Below are 22,679 nucleotides of genomic sequence, written 5' to 3' on the forward strand. Positions count from 1 at the left end.
AACTTTTACTACCCTTCCAGCGGCAGAGGGTTGGGATACAGTCTCTTCTCTATCCCCCACATGGGTAGCCCAATAAACATTTTAAAATCTAAATCAGATCCTGCTCAAAACTCTCCCATGATTTTTCTTTTTTAAAGATTTATTTAGTTTTGGGGAAATGGGGCAGAAAGAGAGGGAGAAAGAGTCTTAAACCGACTCTGCCCTCAGGGCAGTCTGACTAGGGGCTCACTCTAATAATGACCCTGAGATTACAACCTGAGCAGAACCCAACAGTGGGACAATCAACTGACTATGGATCCTGGGGGCCCTGACTTTCTATAATATTTACACTTCATTCATCAGTCAGCTTAAATGTTAACTCCCAGAGAAGCCTGAGTATGCAAACTGACTAGAACTACATACTATTTCCAGTCCTAATATGCCCTGATCTTTTTAGCAAACCCCTAATATGTTTAATTTTTCTTCTTAATGTACTACTTACATACTTTATACTACTACTACTACATCATATATTTATCTCCCCAAGCCTCAGATAGACACCTCCTAAAAGGTAAGCTCCATTAAGGGCAGGGACTATGCCAGCTATATTCCAACAAATACAATAGTGCCTAGCCCATATCAGAGTCATTCAATAAATAGAGCCAGTTAAATTAATATAATACTGTATTGTCACATGTTACTAAAACCCACCAGTGAGAGACTGAATAACAAAAACGTGGACAAACAGAATGAAATGCTACCATTAAACAAGGGAGAGGACAATGGGAACTGTCAGTGAATATTTTGTGAGATGACAATTTTTGCTTACCTGCATACACTCACATAGGATTCCACTGACAAATATTCCATGTATTTCAGAAAGTGAGCATTAACTTAAAGGTAACAATATCCCACAGACTGAGTCATTCCCAAGTGTTTTAAAGAAAACAAAATATAAAGGAAAAAAGTTGAATTACACGGCTAATATGACTCTAGAATCCACTAGAACTCACAAAGATTCTCCGTAAATGGTTAATGAGGAAAATATCAAATACCCAGGAATCTTCATTAACTAGAAGGTCCCCTGTGCCCCTCTCTCCACAGATCATACCAAGCTAGATCCACCACAGTCTTCCTAAACTGACACAGGTTTTGAAGGCTACTGTAATCACTTGTAGTGGCACTGAACTGCCTAAGAATTCACATCTTATTCTAAAACTAGTTGTTTGAAAAAAGTCCACTGAGCCATTATCCTAAATGGATTAACAAGATAAAAACATGTAAAACTGCTCTTACTTTGAACACTTCAAGCAGAAAGTTCAAATTCCAATTTTAGGTAGAATATATTTCATGAACTAGAACTTCAGAGCTAAAAGAACCATGGACATTTACTGTACTTCACAAATACTTAATGAACAAGGCCAGTCATGACTGCTACTCTAAAACCCAAGGAAACAATAACAGGCAAGACAAATACAATCCCTGTTCTAACAGAGCATATAGAAGAAAACACAAATTAAGAGCACAGAGTAATGAAGAAAATACCCAAGTTTTTAAGGGAAAAGCCCAAGGTTTTACTTTATCAAATTTCTCCCTAATATTACCTACCATTTTTCATCTTCTCAAATTATAGACTTTTAAGGTCATTTGCTTTTAACTCACAAGATATTTAAAGCTACTATTATTTCAAGAAATTCACCAAACTTTTAATCCAACAGTGAATTCACAGTATTACAATATTCTGCTGTAATGGCATGAAAATTCAAAGCATTAAGGAAACAGATGGGCCATCTGAATCTCATTTCTAGACCATGACCAAAAGCAATTTCTCAGGGGTTTTGTATATTACATGGAAAAATTCCCTAAGGACTAGTACCATATGTGCATTTTGCAACATAAATCCTAAGTAATTACAAGTTTGAAGCTTTGTACCTGTGTGATGGAGAAGGTGCTTCAAATTGAGGTACTGTGCTATCCTCACTGACAGGAGAGTACAAGCCGCTCATTTCCTGAAAACACAATTATTTGAGTTATAGTGGACACTCCAAACAGAAGATATGTAAAGTCAGATAAGTGAGATATATTACATTCCCTTCCAATTCTAGATTTTTATCAGTCACATTTTTCTCAACATCCCTATTTCTCAAGGCTTCCTCTCCTCAGAGCACAAAAGCAAGATATCTAAAAGTTTAAAGACAACTTTTTCTATGGTACACATTCTTAAAGAACTAGAAACTCTTTAATAAATATTGTTCATCACTAAGGAAGCCACCAAATGCAGAAAAAGACAAATGTAAATATTTCAAATGAGATGTACTATATTGTACAATAAGCTAATCATTAATCCAAGAGAGAACCCATTGATAAATATTAAGATAACTATGAGAGTATGGTACGTGAAGCATTAGGTTCAGCTCTCAGAAGTCCAGACAAACAGGGTATGTGTTTACTTTAAAAACATCCTCTGAGGGGCGCCTGGGTGGCTCGGTAGGTTGAGCCGCTGCCTTCAGCTCAGGTCATGATCTCAGGGTCCTGGGATGGAGTCCCGCATCGGGCTCTCTGTTCAGCGGCGAGCCTGCGTCTCTGTCTCTGTCTCTGTCTCTGTCTCTCTCTCTCTCTCTCTCTCTCTCTCTGCCAGCCTCTCTCCCTACCTGTGATCTCTGTCAAATAAATAAATAAAATCTTTAAAAAAAAAAAAAAATCCTCTGAAAGCATTAAGTAACAGTCATCCTGATTCATATATTATTACCATTTTAAAATAATGACTTAGGGCTCTCTGCTCAGCAGGGACCCTGCTTCCTCCTCTCTCTCTGCCTGCCTCTCAGCCTACCTGTGATCTCTGTCAAATAAATAAATAAAATCTTTAAATAAAATAAAATAATGACTTAAAGTCTAACGCACTACCTCAAAGGGAGAAGTCTCTTAATCAACTATTATTGCATAAATTATGCACCTCTGAATCAAACCAACAACCTGGCCTTTTTTATGTGCTTTTCTGATCAATGGGAAAGCAGAAATTTTAAAATGCCACTAAAGATACGTAATCAGGTAGAATTACGTCTGTTTAATCCAAGCTCAGTTCAGTAACACAGCCAACATGGGACATAAGCATAGTAGTAACAAGTTAAGAATGCCACATGGGATAATGAATTTCCACAAAATATTAAACTTAAGATCATTTTACATGTCTACATATCAGCAAAAGAACGTTACAACATGTGAACAGTTTAAAACACACACTAAATTTAAATGAAGCTCAGAATATCACAACATAATAGCCTATGAGCCTCCAAGAGATCTTCCTATTGATTTCCATAAGTAAATTATATTATACTATAAATGCCTGGATTATTCACATGTTTTCATAACTCTTTTTGAATTAACCTTAGCACAGTAGATACATAAAAAATTAATTACTTAGTAAAAGAATTGTGACATTGTAATTTTAATGATAATCGAGGGTTTTGTGGGTGTTAGTTTTAAGTTACTATGATACCATACCAAGAAAATTAAATGATTTTTTTCAATCTACCCAAGAATAATTATGGCAATAAAGCAGTGAAAACAAATTTAGAATACATTTTATCATAAAGTGTTTAGAACGCTTTTTCTACAGAAATGCACTCTGAATTAAAATTTAAGTAACATCTGTTACATTTTATATAGTGGAAACAAATCCCATAAATTCAATGCAGTAATTCAAAGGGAAAGTGACAATTTCATGAAACTGAAAATTGCTAGAGATGTGAGAAATTCCTGATTTCTTACTTCCACTCTTTTAATATCCTCTTCCAAAACACTCAGCTCCTTCTGGATCTGTTCCAATTGCTGCAGACAAAATAGAGAGGGGGGGATAAAAAGCTTAAACCAAATCACACTGGCATCACCGTGATCATAAAATAACTTTACACCTGGAAAATAATTTCTAGAAAATTGGACAGTAACAACAGACTGCAGGGATGAAAAACTCTAGACAAAAAGAGCTGCAAGGTCTATGTTAAGAAATACAGAGAAACTTAATGACTTTATTCATTATTCAGATAAAAATGATCAACAAAACTGACACTGTGACTTAATAAAAATAGGAAACATACAACGACTTTCCAATTACCTCATTTGGTAGCAATTAATGTCAGCATGTCAGCTATTAACTCCATTTTAAAATAGAAATTAGTTTCACAGAGGTTAAATCCCACTAGCCAAAAGCAATCACAAGTTAACATCTTAACATTTGTCTCTTGAGCATTTTTTAAGACATGTTTAAGATAATGCTTCATCTGGGGCACCTGGGTGGCTCAGTCAGTTAAGCATCTGCCTTCCACTCAGGTCATGATCCTAAGATCCCGGGATCAAGCCCATATCCCCATATCAGGCTCCCTACACAGCGGGGAGTCTGCTTCTCACCCTCCCTTTAACCCTCTCCCTGCTTGTGCACACAATATCCTTCAAGCAAGCTTGCTCTCTCTGTCAAATAAATAAAATCTTAAAAAAATAAGATAATGCTTTGTCTTTGATATCTTATCTATGTGCATCATAACATTTTCCTACGACACTAAAATGCAAACATTTTAATTGCTGAATCATATTCAACAATCTATTTTAAACATGCTATTTATTTATTTATTTATTTATTTTTAGGTTTTATTTATTTATTTGACAGAGATCACAAATAGGCAGAGAGGCAGGCAGAGAGAGAGAGAGGAAAGCAGGCTCCCTACTGAGCAAAGATCCCAATGTGGGGTTCCATCCCAGGACCCTGAAATCATGACCCAAGCTGAAGGCAGAGACAACCCACAAGCCACCCAGGTGCCCCTCAACAATGTATTTAACCATTATCATCTTACTAGAGATTTAAGTTGTTGCCTGAGTAATTCTGGAACATAGGCTGCATTTCAATTTTTATTAAAAGATTATTAAAAATGAAGTTATTCGAGACACCTGGGTGGCTCAGTGGGTTAAAGTCTCTGCCTTCGGCCCAGGTCATGATCCCAGGTTCCTGGAATCGAGCCCCAAATGGGGCTCTCTGCTTAGCAGGAAGCCTGCTTCCTCCTTTCTCTGCCTGCCTCTCTGCCTACTTGTGATCTCTCCGTCAAATAAATAAATAAAATCTTAAAAACAAATAAATTTTTTTTAATGGAGTTATTCAACCAAAAATAGAGTTAGGAAAGCTTCACTATATGAAATGGCTTCCCAGAAACACTACACAAATTTAAATTTCTATCACCAGTATCTATAAGTGGCTGTCTTAATCTAAACCAAATACATTGAACCAATTTTTAAAGTGTAAAATAACAATTATGAATACTTGTGTAGTATTTATCATAAGATGTGACATAGGTACTATGACACATTAGGAAAATGAAAAGCACAGAAAGGTTAGGTGAATTGACCAAGATCATATAGCATCTAAGTGGCAGAAATGGTATTCAAATTATGGCAGTCCCTCTGCTCCAAAATTCCTGCTGTTACTCATTATGCTATAGTACTTCTTGAAAACAGTACCTCATTATTTAACTTTTCATTTCTTTCATAACCAGAATGGGTAAACAGACTTTTAAGGTTTATTAACATTAGCACCTTCTCTTCTATGACAATCCATACATAATTGGTAATACAATTGGTAACTTCTTAATGCATATTTACCAGTGCTAATAAGCATTTTACTAAGCAGTGAGAAGGACAGGATTTAGAAAACTATAGTCCTAGGGGCATGTGCACCCCAATGTTTATAGCAGCAATGTCCACTAGCCAATCTATGGAAAGAGCCCAGATGTCCAGATGAATGGATAAAGAAGACAGACACACACACACAAAATGAAATATTATGCAACCATTTAAAAAAAAATCTTGCGGGGCGCCTGGGTGGCTCAGTGGGTTAAGCCGCTGCCTTCGGCTCAGGTCATGATCTCAGAGTCCTGGGATCGAGTCCCGCATCGGGCTCTCTGCTCAGCGGAGAGCCTGCTTCCCTCTCTCTCTCTCTGCCTGCCTCTCCATCTACTTGTGATTTCTCTCTGTCAAATAAATAAATAAAATCTTTAAAAAAAAAAAAATCTTGCCATTTGAAACAATGTGGATGGAACTAGAGGGTAGTATGTTAAGCTAAATAAGTCAATCAGGGAAAGACAATTATCATACGATCTCATTGATATGAGGTATTTCAGGAACAAGACAGAGGGTCACAGGGGAAGAGAGGGAAAAATGAAATAAGATGAAACCAGAGAGGAAGACAAACCATAAGAAACTCTTATTCTCAGGAAACTGAGGGTTGCTGGAGGGAAGGGGAGTGGGAGAGATAGGGTGGCTGGGTGATGGACATGGGGGAGGGTATGTGCTATATCCAGTGCTATGAATTGTGTAAGACTGATGAATCACGGACCTATACCTCTGAAACAAATAATACATTATATGTTAATTTAAAAAAAGAAAGAAAGAAAACTATAGCCCTTGCCCTCATGGAACTTAGTCCAGGGAAGAGAACTAACAAGTAAGCCAACAACTGAAATATCATAGTAAATATTATGATGGTGGTATGCACACAGAATTTCAGGTAAGACTGCTTCTAACCTAGATGGAAAACGAGGGAAGAGGAGAGAGGCAACTGGGTAAGTGAAGTAAATGAAATGAAAGTAAATTAGCCTTGAAGGACTTACAGAATTTTGCTAGGGAAAACCATGAGGAAAGAGAATAAACAGGATAAAAAATAATACACTAAAGATTATAAGCTATGAGAAAGAAGAATAATAAATCTAAAGCTATGATAATTAAATCATCCAATGTCACCAGTACAGTCGGCAGAAATGAGAAATAAATAAACAAATAAATAAAAAGCAAGATGGTAGGGAGAACACCAATGTTTTAAGAGATGGGCAAAGAAAGAAAGAGCAGTACTCCATTAACTATCAAGAAGTACAAAATGGTAGCCACAAAACCAAAAGACAACACAGCATACTATTATAGAAACCGTGGACAAATTGGGGGAGAGTGTAAAAAAAGTAATTAGCATTGTCAAATGCTTTCAACTCTTACATCCATCCAGCTTAATAAACTATTCTGCACCCTAAAATTTTTCACACCATATTCCCACTTTAACCAAAACCTTGCTCTCCCTCAAACACACAGTCTGTCTCTGAACTCTTTCAAATAAAAACTGATCAACTGATAAATACTCTCACAGCTCATGTCGATTTCCAAAAATTAATCTTCCACTCCAAACCACTCTGATCTGGCTCAATCCAAGCAGTGAAATCACTCTCCTGATCTTAGCCATCCCAGTCATTTCCTACCATCACTGACACCCCTTGTCTTTTGCCTTTCGGTTCATGCATATTTTCAACACCAGCGATCCTAATCTCTAACTCAGAAAAGCATCCCATGATCACCAATTAACCTTTTTCATCAATTACCTTGAAATGCTCCATTCTTCAAATCCTTATTTAAACAAATGCTTAGAGTATTTTAAAAATACATTTAAAGGAAAGATAAAATCAACATTTATAATATCAACATCCAGAGATAGCCAATATCACTGGTGTGATACATAATACATAATTAAGATCATATTAATAATTTCATTCCAGTTTTGAGCTTGAAACACCAGAGAAAAATTTCCAATATCACCTGAAATCCCAAAATAGTAAACTCTAATGCCCTATTCTCTGAGGATAATGCCCCACCCTCTCAGTACCCCCAAAGCTTATGCTGGACAACACATCTACTATTATATATGGATGTTGCTTTACATGAGGTAAACTTATTTTTTTGAAAATAATTTTATTGATGATCAAAAATCCAGGGAATATAAAAATAAAAATACTATAAGATCTAAAAAACAAAGGATAAAACTAGTAAGATATAAAAGATGCCCTAAGATAGAGAACATAAGATGACGCAATGTACCTATGTAAAAAAGTCTGGAAAAGTATCAAGACAAAAAAAACATTTGTTAAAATTTAGAGAAATGGAAATCACTTAGCACATATTAAATCTGAGGTATTTGTATTTAATGAGATTCTAAGGGTGCTTAGCTAAGTATTAGGGCACTGTGATAACTGTGATTTATAATAAAAAATATATAATTGGTTTTCATTCAGCTCCTGTCCACAGCTCCTAAAACCCTTGATGTTAAGTTTCCGTCCACTTAATGACATGCCTGGTGGCTAAGGGCTCCTGCAGAACCCCAAATGAGGGCTGGTTACCAAGGGAACCAACCATACAGGTTGGTGAACACATGGAGGTGCTGAGAGGGTAGCACACCTTGACAGTGCATGGAAGTTCTACATCCCTTCTCATATACCTTGCTCTGTGCATCTCTTCCATCTAGCCGTTCCTGAGCTGTATATTCTTTTATAATGAAGTGGAATCCCAGCAAGTAAGTGTTTTCCTGAGTTTGGTAAGCCATTCTAGCAAATTATCAAACCCAAAGAGGAGGTCATAGGAACCTCCAATTTATAGTCAGTCCAAAGCACAGGTGACAAGGTGGACTTGCACTTAGGATCTGAAGTGGCATCAGCCTTGTAAGACTGAGCCATTAAACTGTGGACTCTGAGGCAAACACCAGGTAGAAAAGTATCAGAATTGAACTGAACTGGGGGACACTCACTTGGTGTCCACACAGAACTAAAGAATGGCTTAGTGCAAAAATCACTCACACAGGGGCGCCTGGGTGGTTCAGAGGGTTGGGCCTCTGCCTTTGGCTCAGGTCATGGTCTCAGGGTCCTGGGATTGAGCCCCGCATCGGGCTCTCTGCTCAGCGGGGAGCCTGCTTCCCCCCTCTCTCTGCCTGCCTCTCTGCCTACTTGTGATCTCTATCCATCAAATAAATAAATTGAATAAATACATTTTTTAAAAATCACTCACACATCTGGTGGCCAGAAGTGTAAGAGCAGAGTGATGAATATAAGGGAAGCAAGTCATTTCAGGCACCAATGCAAGACATGATAGTACTATAAAAGAGAAGAAAGACAAAGGCGAACAATTTAAAGGAAGTGGAAAGAAGAATTAATCTAAATTCACCCTTCAAACATGTTTCATAACTGCGAGCAGCAGCATCTAGAATAAAAGCATGAATCGGAGTCCAAAAATGTTTTGGATATACGAAGAAAGTCTACAAAGATGAACTATCAGTATCTGAATGAATACTGATCATTACTTGGGAATAATAACCAAAACCACCCTAGACCATATCCTCAGGAGTTTGGGGGTTACTAAAAATAATAATAAACACATATGATGGAGAAATGCTTGAAGCTCAACCCTTAGCCTATATTAATAGCAAGGCCATTCTCAACACAGCATGATGTGCCAAAACCCAAGAGAAAATTTTAAAAACATTCAAATTTAAAAGGTAAAGTTTCAGCGGCGCCTGAATGGCTCTGCCAATTGAGCATCCGACTCTTGATTTTGGCTCAGGTCATGATCTCACGATCAGAGACTGAGCCCGGCATCATGCTGTATACTCAGCATGGAGCCTGCTTAAGATTCTCTCTCCCTCACCCTTTGCCCCTTTCCCTGCTTGCATACACACTCAATCTCTCTCTAAATTTAAAAAAAAAAGAAAAGAAAAGAAAAAAAAGTGAAGTTTCAGAATTACAGAAAACTAAAATGTAAAAGAATTTGAAAATAAGAAGCCCGCTTTTATTGACATTTACTTTGCTGCACACAGGTATCACTGATACGTATTTATCTGACCTGTGCTCATGATTTGAGAAAAATATGCTAAAGTATTAAACTTAGTGTGTGAATTTTGTTTTTTAAAAGCTAATACAATTAGGGATGCCTGAGTGGCTCAGTCAGTTAAGCGTCTGCCTTCAGTTCAAGTCGTAACCCCAGGGTCCTGGGATTGGGCTTATGTTAGGGCTCCCTGTTCGGTGGGCAATCAGCTTCCTCCTCTCCCTCTGCCTCTCCCCCCACTCTGCTCTCTCTCAAATGCATGCACTCTTTCAAATAAATAAATAAAATATTTTTAAAAATTTTTTAAATATAATCCTATATAATTAGGATAAATTGTAGCCACCAAGACTATTTCAATCATCTGACATATTCAAATCTGAACAAAAGAATACTGGTATACTTTCAGAAAAATGAGTTAAAAAAAGAGAGTAGCAAAATTTAACATATATATGAAAACAATAATGAGATACCCCTGTATATCTATTAAAGAATCCAAAATCCAGAACAATGACAACACCCAATTTGACAAGAATGTGCAGCCACAGGAACTCTCACTTATTCCTGGCAGGAAAGAAAAACAGAACAACCACTTTGGAAGACAACTTTGCAATTTCTTTTAAAAGTAAACATAATTTTAGCATATGACTCAGTAATTATACTCCTCGGTATATACCTAAAGGAGCTGAAAACGTGTGTCTATACTAAACCATATGTATAGGAGCTTTATTCATAATTACTAACTTGGAAGCAACCCAGGTGCCCTTCAGTAGGAAAAGGGTAAACAGTATTACATCCAGACAATGGAATATTATTTAGTGCTAAAAAGAAATGGGCTCTAAAAACTTAAGAAGACATGGATGAAACTTAAATGCATATTATTAAGTGAAAAAAGCCAATGTGAAAGGTTACATACTGTATAATTCCCAATCCTACGATATTCTGGAAAAGGCAAAACCAAAGAAACAGTAAGAATCAGTGACTGCCAGGGCTTGGAGATAGGGAACAGAATGAAAAGGTGGAGCACAGAAGAATTTAAGGGCATTGAGAATACTCTATATGACACTATAATGATGAATACATGTCATTAAACAGTTCTCCAAACCCACAAAATGTACAAAAGTGTACGTGTACAAGAGTGAATCCCAAAGTAAACTACAGACTTTGGGTGATTATTATCATGTGGGTTCATGAGTTATAACAGTGTAATCCTCTCATGAGGGATGCTGATAATGGTGGAGGTTTTGCACATGTGAGGGCAAGGAGTACATGGGAAATCTCTGTACCCTCTTCTCACTTTTGATATGAACTGAAAACTTCTGTTAAAAAAAAAAAGAAGTCTTTAAATATATATACACATACATACATATACAGATACATTCATTCTACGAGTTACTACCAAAAGCCAAGCTCATTTAGCCATATGAAGTACAAACTAAAAAGTCTTACCATACCACTACCTCATAAACATAGACATATTTAGAACACCTAAATTCTGTAATGTCAGGCAGCCTTAATTATAAGCTTTATTCAGTCCTCCGAGCATAACTTTTTTTTAAGTTGAAAAGAAAGCACAAAAAAAGCAAGACCAAAAGAAAGGAAGGAAGAAAGGAAAAAACTGGACTACAGGTGACACAATGAGATGGCTTATTTAAAAGCAAATGTAAGTAGAAGTCAACAATACTGTGAGAAGTTATAAATATAATGTAATATCTACAGTAACCCCCAAAAATCTATAAAGAAATGTACTCAAAACCGCTATAAATAAGTAAAAATGAAATTCTAAAAAACATTCAAGTAACCCATAAAAAAACAAACAAACAAACAAAAAATAGAAAATAAACATGAAACAAATAATAAAATGGTAGGCTCAAGCCATAATATTTATATTAAATGTAATAATTATCACATTAAATTATTACATTAAATGTAAAATATTAGGGCTGAATCTGGCAGAGTGAATAAAAAAATTTTCTGCTGTCTAGAAGAAACTCACCTCAAATATAATTATTCAGTAATTCACCTAACAAGGAAACAAAACCCAGTAAAAATGCAGACAATTTTCATGATACATTTAAAAATTTTATATGGCAGCACACAACTGTAGAAAACACATTCTTTTTCAACACAAATATTTCAAAATTTAACTAACCACCAAGTTACAGTGCAAATATATTCAAAGGAAAAAAGCAGAGTATTTTCTGACAACAAAATTAAAACAGAAATCAACAACAGAAAGACTACAAGAAAATCCCGATGTCCAAGTAGTAAGTTTACATCTAATTAACCTACAGGCCTAAGAAGGAACTATAATGAAAATTAGAAATTCTTTTAAACTAAGGAATAACAAACAGAATACCATACTAAAATCATTAGATGCAAAGGCCTTAAATCCTTGTATTAGGAAAAAAATGCGCATAATAATATGTATATCCAAATTAACAAATTAGGAAAGGAACAATAAAATAAAACCAAAGTAGAACATTAGAAATTGTAAGGAGCATAAATTAGTAAAATGGAAAAAAATTTAAAAACAGAGACGATAAACAATGACAATAGTTGGTTCTGATTGAAACTGATACATCCCTGGCAAGACCTGATCAAGAAAAAAAGAGGAAAAGACAAAGCAGTAGTAAGGAGAGTCAGGAATGAAAAATATCAGTAAAAACTTAATATTAAATAATTAATATTGGGGCACCTGGGTGGCTCAGTGGGATAAAGCCTCTGCCTTTGGCTCAAGTCATGGTCTCAGGGTCCTGGGATCGAGCCCCACATCGGGCTCTCTGCTCAGCGGGGAGCCTGCTTCCCTCTCTCTCTCTCTGCCTGCCTCTCTACTTGTGAGCTCTATCTGTCAAATAAATAAATAAAATCTTTAAAAAAATTAATATCAAAACCAATATGCCAATAAGATGAGGAAAATTTAGATGAAATAGACAACTCCTAGAAAAAGTATAACATGTCACAGGTGATATTTTTAACAAAAACTGAATAAGCACAACTGTTGTGTAACAGTTATTTTGTTCTAGAATAACTGAATAAGCACATAAGTGCTGCAGTAAGTGAATCAATAGTTTAAACCTTTCTGCAAGCAAACAAATCCAAAGAGATTCTTCAGTAAAATCTTTAAACATTCAGCAAAGATACCCTTCCTAGACTATATAAATCCTTCCAAAAAATAGAAAGAGGGTACAACCCCCCCAAATCATTTTAACAATCTTTATAGCAACGCTGGAAAAGATCAGTATAAGAAAAAACTTACAGCACGTCACTAATGAAAATAGATGCAAAATCCTAAGCCAAGTATTAGAAAACCAAACAATATAGAGGTAAACACCATGGCCAAGTTTGGTTTACACAAGAAATACAAGTAGTGCAAACAACCATCCTGGTGGGGTTTCCTAGAATGCAAAGTGTTCAGTGATAAAACTAGAATATGCCTGGGCAAATCAGGATGGTTGGTCACCCTAGGTGTAATGCTGATTTACCTTTTAATATTAAATCAATGTAATTACTCACATTAACAGAATTTTTTAAAAAGTATCACCTCAGATGCACAAAAATTTTGAAAAATACGCAATCCCCACTCATGATTAAAAGGAAAAATGTCCTCTTAGGAAACTGGGAATAGAAACTTACTTCCTTGAAAGATAAAAAGTACCTACAAAAAAACCTCCAGAAAACATCATACCTAATGGTGACACGTCGAAAGCTTTCACTTTGAGATCAGCACCAAGACTAGGATGCCCCGCTATCACCACTTCTATTCATCATTGTACCGGAAGTCCTAGCCAGCAGAGTAAGACAAGAAAAATAAATAAAAGATATAAGGATCATAAAGAAAGAAACTAAACTGTTATTATTTGCAGATGACGGTGTGTATACAGAAGACATAAAAGAATCTACAAATAACCAGAATTAATGAGAATTTAACAAGGGTGCTGGATACAAAATAATTATCTTATAAAAATCAACGGTATTTCTGTATACCAGCAACAAACAGTAAGAAACTGAAATCGAAGACACACTGTTTATAATAGTATTAAAAAAATGATGAAGACCTAAGAACAAATCTAAAACAAAGATATGTAAGAATAATACCCTGAAAAATATCAAAATTTTGAAAGACATTCTTAGGACCTATTTATAAACAGAGAAATACCACATTCATGGGTCAGAATACTCAATATTATATACAGATATGCTCTCCCAAATTGATTTATGGAATCAATAAAAATCACAGCAGGTTTACCATGAAAATGTACTAGGTGGTTCTAAAATTTATACAGGAACAAGAACCATACATAGCAAGAATTTGCTAAAGAAGAACTTCAAGTTCTAATATTTAATACAATGTAGTTTTGCCAAAAAGATAGACAAATACACCAGTGAAGCAGAAAAAAGAGCCTAGAAATGGACCCTCACATATACGGACACATTATGCATGATAAAGATGGTGCTTGAGAGCAATAGGAAAACGATGGGCTTTTTAATTAAGGATGCTTGGACAACCAGATATCCATCTGAAAAGCTGCCTATCTCTCACATTATACACAATAATAAATTGTGTATAGCAGATTATAATCTTAATGTGAAAGATTAAAAAAAATAAAGCTTCAAGTACTTAATATGGCAAAATGTCTCCATGACCTCAAGTAGGAAATTCCTTACCTAACACAAAAGGCACTAATTATAACAGAAAAGACCAATATATTTAACTCTACTAAAAACAGAAACTTCGTTGGTCAAGGATATCATTAAGATAATGAAATATCCCAATTAGATGAAGAAAATATTTGCTGAAGATATAGATAGAGGAAAAAGAATTTTTATCTAGACTATATAAACAACACTCTTAAGAAAATCAACTAAGTAGAAAAGATGCAAAAAGCTTTAAACAAGTACTTTATACATACACAAAAAAATCCAAATGGCAAACAAAAAACATAGCATGTTCAACCTCATTAGTCATTAGGGAAATGCAAATTAAAACCACAAAGAAACAGCAATACATACTCTCAAGAGTAGCTAAACTAAGAAAGTCTATTGTGATACCAAGTAATGGCAAGAATACAACACCTGTAAGAAGAGTAACTACTACAGCTACTCAGGAAAACAGTTTGTTATATACTAAAGATGTGTCCTATGACTCATCAATCCCACTCCTACACACATACCATTGCTACATATGCATACATACACCTGGGTACATACACAAGATAGCAGCACTGTTTGTGAATAGGCCAAAACTGAGAAGAACCCAAAAGTCCAACAACCACAAAACTGGGGTATATTCATTTAATAAAATACTATACACAAAACTAACCAACGACAGCCAAATATAACAATGTGGATAAGCCATAACCTTGAGTCAGAGAAGAACGGAACAAACATTACAAATTGCAGAAATAAATATACTGAAGTTAAAAAAAACCAACTTATAAATACTTAGGCATCGGGGCGCCTGGGTGGCTCAGTGGATTGGGCCTCTGCCTTTGGCTCGGGTCATGGTCTTGGGGTCCTGGGGATCAGACCTCACATCGGGCTCTCTGCTCAGCAGGGAGTCTGCTTCCCTCCACCCACCCTCTTTGCCTACCTCTCTGACTACTTGTGATCTCTCTCTCTCTGTCAAATAAGTTAAAAAAAAGTCTTTAAATAAATAAATACTTAGGCATCAAAACAATAAAGAAAAACAGGAAGGTGATAAATATCAGACCACTGACCACCCAACGTGCAAGGGAGAAAGCTATAATCTGGAAAGGTTATGCAGGAACATTGGGAGTCCCAGTAATAATGTGATTCTTAAATCAGGATGGTGGTTACATGAATGGTCACTCTACATAAATCTTTAAACTGTAAGTTTGTTTTATGGTCTTTTCTTGTTTTCTTTCATATAAAAAACTGTAAAATTAGCTCACTGGAATTCCATACAAAACCAAAAGGAAACCAAGACTTATCAAAACTATCCTACTACAGTAAACAGGTAAAAATATCCAGAAGTATATTTCAAAATTAAATCAAATTAAATATATGACAGGTGTTTAAATGCTAGTACAAATCTGGCTTTTACATGAAAACCCAAAGCTCCTTTGTTCAATCAAACCATGAAGAAAGAATGACATTTTCATTTAAATACATACACTTATTAAATGCTATAGTAGGCAGAATCTAAGATAACCTCCAAAGATTACCACTTAATATTCACAGACACACATGCAGTTCCCTCTCTTGGTGTGAGCTGGACTTAATGATTTGCTTCCAATGACCAGAAAATAGCAGGTGAAGTTACAAAAATTATACAACTGCTATCTTCAAAATGCTCTTTCTCACTGGTTCCCTGTGAGAGAAGCCAGCAGCCATGTAGAAAGCTATCTATGGAGAAGTCCATGTGGCAAGAAATTGGTATCTCTTGTCTAACAGCCTGTGGGTGACCTTGGAAGGGTTCCTATCCTGGTCAAATCTTGAGGTAACTGCTGCCCTGGCCAACACCTTAAGTGTAGCCTGGTAGAAACTCTGAGCTAAGGCACTCGGTTACATTGTACAATAATTCCTGACCCAAGATACTAAATGTTCAATTTTTAAGTCATCAAATTTGAGCATAATTTGTTACACAATAATAGATTACTAATACAAATGCCTACAACTGTGTGTCCTTCTCTTCGTATTTGAAAAAGAGGGACCCCTGGGTGGCTCAGCGGGTTAAAGCCTCTGCCTTCAGCTCGGGTCATGATCCCAGAGTCCTGGGAGGAAGCCCTACTTCGGGCTCTCTGCTCAGCGGGTAGCCTGCTTCCTCCTCTCTCTCTGCCTGCCTCTCTGCCTACTTGTGATCTCTGTCTGTCAAATAAATAAATAAAATCTTTAAAAAGAAAAAAAAGAAAGAAAGAAAAGAAAAAGAGTCAGTAGGGGAAAATAATTCAAAAATTAAATGTAGGGTTCTAAGAGCCCAAAAGGACTAGCAAGATGTGATACTGAAGTAAATAACTATGTTAAATATGAAAAGAAGATTTAATTTCTTAGATTGATATATATCAATATCTAAACCAATACCCATCATAACCCTAATAAAAACTAAGTCTAAGATCACAAAGTTAATTTCCAATGTCTGAATGCTAATCTTAGAAAAATAAATTCGAAAGTAGTAGTCTGCCTCCTGGTCAGCCTATATTTTGCTTGAATAAATTCAAGTAAAAATTATACAACAGGAGATAAGAGCTCTAACAACTATATTTATTTTGAGGATTAAGCATGCAAATACTTAATAACATATGCAAGAAAATATAGTCACTTTATTGTCTGTACTAAATTATGAGGTATTAATCAACTAATTTCCTAAAGTTTATTTTTTTATTTATTTGAGAGAGAGAGAAAAAAAATCCACGCAAGTGGAAGGAAGGGGTTGAGGAGGAACAGAGGGAGAGGGAAAGAGAATTTCAAGCAGGCTCCACACCCATGGAAGAGCCTGTCCCACCCGGATGTCATAACTCTGAGATCAGGACCTGAGCGAAAATCCAGAGTCAGACGCTTAACTGACTGAGTCACCCAAGCACCCCTAGACTAAAGTTTATTATGATTACATAGCACTACTGTACCTAACTCCAACTATGAAGAAGTTCATGAAATTCAAAGTAATTTTTAATTTTTTTTTAATTGTAAATGTTTAAAGTCTGCTAAAAATAAATAAATAAATAAATAAAAATAAAGTCTGCTAACCTAGCACTAAACTTTTAAATTTGTAAACCTTTGTTAACCTAGCTCCTCAGTCCCTTTTATAATTAAATACAAAATACTCAAAATCACTCAATCATGGATACATTAAAAAAAAGAAAACCAAAATGTATTAATGACAATATAATCAGTGAATAGAAAAGGCACCAATATCCAGAAGTACTAAGAACTAGTGCACTTCTTGGTTAAATTGCCTACCATTAGAAAATATGGTTCAAGGGGGGAAAAGAAATCATTTAATCACAAGGATAAAACTAAAGTTAAGCTACAAAATTCTATAGCACAATTAACCCAGATATTTAATGAATAAAATATAGAAACACTGATACTAAGAACTATGTGATCAAACACAGTATCTTAGAAGGTATTACTCAAGGCCATCAGCCACCACATCAGAGAAAGGACAAATTCCTATCACTAGGAAGAGTTAATTACTAGGAAACAATTCTCTATCGATCTCTCCCATTTCAGAACATGCTGTCATAGCTTTTGTTCCGAATTACTTTTCAAGGATGTTTCTAAAGCAAACACCCTGGCAAGACGGAAATGGTGACTTTCCAGGACAAAGGACAGATTTGTTTTCTGATCAATATGATAAAAATGGTATCTCCCTGAAGGGCAAAGAATAAACTGGTTTTCCAGCAGATCCCTTTAAAAGACTGGGAATTTCTAAGCTCCGGGTTCCTTTGTCATTACATAAATCCACTATGTATGTGCAGCATTCACTTGAGCCCATCTCTACATCTCCCCTTTGGGACTTGAGGATCAGAGAAAACATGCAAACATGCAGCAGCTGTGCCAGATGTGCCATAATAAAGTCCTCTATCTCCAGCCCAGAAGTCTCATGGAACAGACAGCACAAGTTAAACTATGACAGGCTAACTCATCAGCTTGCTAGTAAGGTTATTAATCTCAGAATCTTCAGGGGTTTTTTTGGAGCTACATGCTGTATCCTTATTACCTGAGACATTTTCAATTCTAACAATTTTTTGCAAGCATTAATACATCCCTATAAAAGCAGTGAAAAACCTCAGGGGCTAATGAAAACCTTAAATAATACAGGACACAGATAATGACCAGCCATTTAATTTAAACCCCAAACATCCTCATATTTCAACTATACACTTAATTGAGTCATTTACTCATCCATTATCAGGTAATTCCTCATGTACTTAATCCCACTTTCAATGAGTTGAAAGTCTAAGGCAGAAAGAAGCATATGGAACTACTACAAAACAATTTCATTCTGTTTTAAAGTTGGGAGGTATGTATGAAATGTGAAAAACCATCACTTCTCTAAAGAATTTTGTACAACAAAAAGATGTTGAGTATACATATTAAATTAGTAATTTTATTTGTACATATAATATTTTCAGCTTTGCTATTCAAAATGTAGTCCAAGGACCCAAAATATCAACACCTGAAGCTTGCTAGAAATGCAGATTATGGGGCCTAACAAGATCTTCAGGTGATTCTTACACATACCAAAGTTGAAAAAGTACCCAAAAAAAGAAAAAAAAAATGAGAGGAATAAATTTTACACCTGATCTTAGCCAAAAGGCCAAGTAGCAACAGGGAGGAAGAAATTTTAAATTTATAGTGAAGATAATGTTTTTTGTCAGTAGATATAGTAAAATCAAAATTATTAGCTCAGCAAAGCTTAAGGATGAGAAAAACAGTCATAAACCATGTAAAGAATATTTAGCTGTTAACAATATCATAATACAGAAAAATCCAATTGGAACAAAGTATGAAACAGTTAAAAAAATAGACATCACGAATAATCAAAAAAGGGGAAATACCAAACTAAGGTAATGTAAAGGTTCTGATAATGTACACTAATAGTACTTCATCAATATAAAGACATCGCTCATCTTTTTATTTTCAAAAATAATAGACAGCCTAGACCTTAGCACATTATATATTTTTATTAGCACATTATATATTTTTAAATGACTAAAAAACAACCTAATTAGATAACCTAAAATAAAAATTTAAGAGATTTGTGACAGCTAGGAATTTAAATATAAAACTGCTTTCAAAGTTATATCAGCATTGTCCCCGTAGCACAGGATTTTGCCTTTGATTTTCCCATATTTTGTACAAGTCTGAAATGACTAAGGAATTTTATGAACATTAAATTAGAACATTCTGATTATAAGATTATTAATTAAAAATTATCTTTTCAGTATACTTCATGTCTTACGCTTTCCAGGTTTTAAGTAGGTAGCTATATTTTTACTTGCATTTTCCCCCAGCATGCATTTTTGCTGTAAGAAATATCTGAAACACTCTCTACTTGAGACTATATTATCTTTTCAGGGTGAAGGGTAGGCTGTCATTTGATAATTCCATTTTCTATTTTTTGCTGCATTGAGGTAAGTCATTGTACTCAATCCTACAGAAAACTTTTTAGCACATCTCCAAAAAGGGATTTTTAAAGTATCAAGTTCTAAGGTAAAAGAAGTTAAAATACAAAGAGTTAGAAAACTGCCTACAACTTAAACACTTTCTAAGTGTTTAAATGAACTTTTTAGCATGAAATGCCTCTACAAAAAATGGGGAAAAATGGGAACAGTCAGCAACAGTAAATGAGACATTATGTAAAACATACAAAATAATATACCTCTCTCTTATTTCTTCTTGCAACCTTGAGGAATTCCATAAGGATCTGTAGTTGGGCTGCATGTGATTCCTATAATAGAAAATTATAATTATTCTTTTAAAAATATAACTACGAGTTCAAAGTTTTCTTTAAAACCACAGTATAACCAGTATGAAGCACATTCATGCATCCATTTAGCCTATTACTACTATTTAATCAGTTTTCCTGATTAAAAACTGTTTTTAACTGGCATTTTTAAAATCAAGCTGAAGCGCCTAGGTGGTTCAGTTGGTTAAGACTCTGCCTTTTGCTCAGGTCATGATCCCGGGGTCCTGGGATGGATCCCAGCATCAGGCCCTCTGCTCAGTGGGGAGTCCGCTTCTCCTTCTGCCCCTCTCCCATGTGTGCTCTCCCTCTCTCTTTCTCTCTGAAATAAACAAAATCTTTAAGGAACAACAACAACAACAACAACAAAAAAAAACTAGCCATTTTCCCCAAAACTAAAACTAATTTTAAGAAATACAGCCATATGGGGTTTCCATGTCATGCTTTCCTTTCTCTTTCCTTCCTTTAAAATACTCTATCACTATTTTTGGCCATCTTATTTACTTTCTGTCTTAGTGCAGACCTCTTTGGGTTGGTTTTGTTGGGGGCTCTCTGTGCCTCCTGAATCTGGATTTCTCTTTCCTTCCCCAGATTCAATAAGTTTTTAGCTATTATTTCTTCAGACAAATCTTCTGTCCCCTTTTCTCATTCTTCTCCTTCTGGGATACCTATCAAGAGACTATTATGCTTGACAGTCTCTCTGACTTCCTGGATCTATTCTCATTTTACATATTTTTTCCCCTGTCACCTGCTCAGCTTGATTACTTTCCATTACTCTGTCCTCCAGGTGGCTGGCCTGTTCTTCTACTTCCTATTGGTTGCTATTTATTCCAGGTGGTCTATTTTTATTTACATTTAATGAGTCCAATAGCTCTAACTGGTTCTTTTTTGTGTCTCCTATCTCTTGTTGGAGGATCTCATGGAGGTTCTGCACCCCTTTCTCAATTCTAGCGAGTATCTTTATGCACATTACTTTAAATCTGCTATCAGATATATTACTTATCTCCATTTTGTTTAGGTCTCTTGCTCTGATTTTGTTCCGCTCATTCACTTAGGACATATTCCTCGCTCTCCTCACTTTGTCCATTGTTGTGTCTATGTGTTAGGAAAGTCAGCTACGCCTGCCACACTTAAAAGTAGTGGCTTTATGAAGAAGAGGTCCTGCAGTGCAATGTCTCTTTTTCACCAGAAAATAGTGCTTCGGGGTGTCTTCTATGTGTGTTGCTACAGGGGTGTCCTTTCATTGCGGTTGAGCTGTATTTGCCTTCACTCCAGCCTGCAATGGCTCTCTGCCTGTTGTGGGCAAAGTCTGGTGTGCCTGTGGTGTTAGTGGGCTGGTCCAGGGTGGCCTTAGGCTTGAGCTGAGTCAGCGCAGGTATCTGCCAGAGATGAAGACGCACCAAACTGCAGGCACTTTCCCTATGTTGTGCCCTGAGAAGCTTTTGTTGGTGGGCAGGGCCTGCAGTCAGACCAGCTGCCTGCCCTCAGCCCACTGATGGGGTCACAGTCAGACTGGTGTAGAGTTATCTTCCCCTCTCCCTGGAGCAGGACTTACTTTGGAGTGATACTGACCCTTGTCTGGGCTGTGCCCACACTGCCAGGCTTGTGGCCCTGCTTTGATGGGATCCTGCCAAGAGCAATCAGAGACAGTAGATCTGCTTCGTTGTGGCCTCTTATCTACATAGGGCTGCGGAGTCTGTTCTGCCAGTTTTCAGATTGCTTTCTGGGTTATTTATGCCAATGCAGGTGTTCTCTAGGTGGCCACACAGCAACAGGTGAACCCAGGATCCTCCTACTGTGCCATCTTTCCAGCAGCCCGACAAAATTGTCTTTTTAATAAACCTCTATCAGTATATAGAAATAAACTATAGGAAAAAATATAGCACAAAGGCCGGGAGAGGGGAAATGAAGTATATTACTATAAGATTCTTGTAAATATAGATAGATGAAGGATACTACTTGAAGGCACAATGTAACAAAAATTGTATTAAAGACCCTAAAGTGGGTCCCTGGGTGGCTCAGTCAGTTGAGCATCAGCCTTCAGGTCAGGTTGTAATCTCATGGTCCTGGGATAGAGTTCCACATCAGGCTCCCTGCTCAGCAGGAAATCTGCTTCTCTCTCTGCTCTTCCCCCGGCCCCCTCATATTCTCTCTTTCTCAAATAAATAAAATCTAAAAAACAAAACAAAAAATGAAAAACAAAAGCAACCACTAAAAAACAAAACAGAAACTTACCATGATAAACCCACAAAGCAAAAAACTTGAATTCAAGAAAAATATCCAATCTAAAATCACATAAATCATGCTGTCTGACCACAATGCAATTCAACTAAAATTCAATTACCAATATATCTATTTGGAAAAGTAGCAACATCCAAAACACACACACACACACACACACACACATATCAGACTACTATAAGACTGGCAATAACTAAAAATGAGAAAATACCAGGTGTTCATATAGTACAAAAGAGCAACCTGGCAATATCTGATATGTTAAAATGTGCATGTAAATTCTATAAACAGTAATTTCATTCCTTAAAACACTAAGTGTATACACATGAGCACAAGGAAACATGTATAACAATATTAAATGTAA

The 22,679-nt window shown here is 36.0% G+C and overlaps 1 protein-coding gene across 3 annotated transcripts in view; it reads right to left on the reverse strand.

The window, feature by feature from the left end:
• The window catches only part of COP1 (COP1 E3 ubiquitin ligase), a 247,250-nt gene that overhangs the window by 180,999 nt on the left and 43,572 nt on the right, over nt 1–22,679 (reverse strand). For all 3 annotated transcript variants that reach the window (XR_006603576.1, XM_045069660.1, XM_045069659.1), the window contains exons 6-8: nt 19,994–20,062; nt 3,748–3,807; nt 1,912–1,988 (exon numbers count right to left, since the gene is read on the reverse strand). Coding sequence is in view for 2 of the 3 variants with exons in the window: in XM_045069660.1 (XP_044925595.1) it covers nt 1,912–1,988; nt 3,748–3,807; nt 19,994–20,062 (206 nt within the window). In the remaining variant the exon portion in view is untranslated. The remainder of the gene's footprint in view (nt 1–1,911; nt 1,989–3,747; nt 3,808–19,993; nt 20,063–22,679) is intronic.

Source organism: Mustela putorius, unplaced genomic scaffold (assembly GCF_011764305.1).
Source record: "Mustela putorius furo isolate JIRA1106 unplaced genomic scaffold, ASM1176430v1.1 tig00003942_pilon_pilon_pilon, whole genome shotgun sequence".
Classification (NCBI taxonomy): Eukaryota; Metazoa; Chordata; class Mammalia; order Carnivora; family Mustelidae; genus Mustela; species Mustela putorius.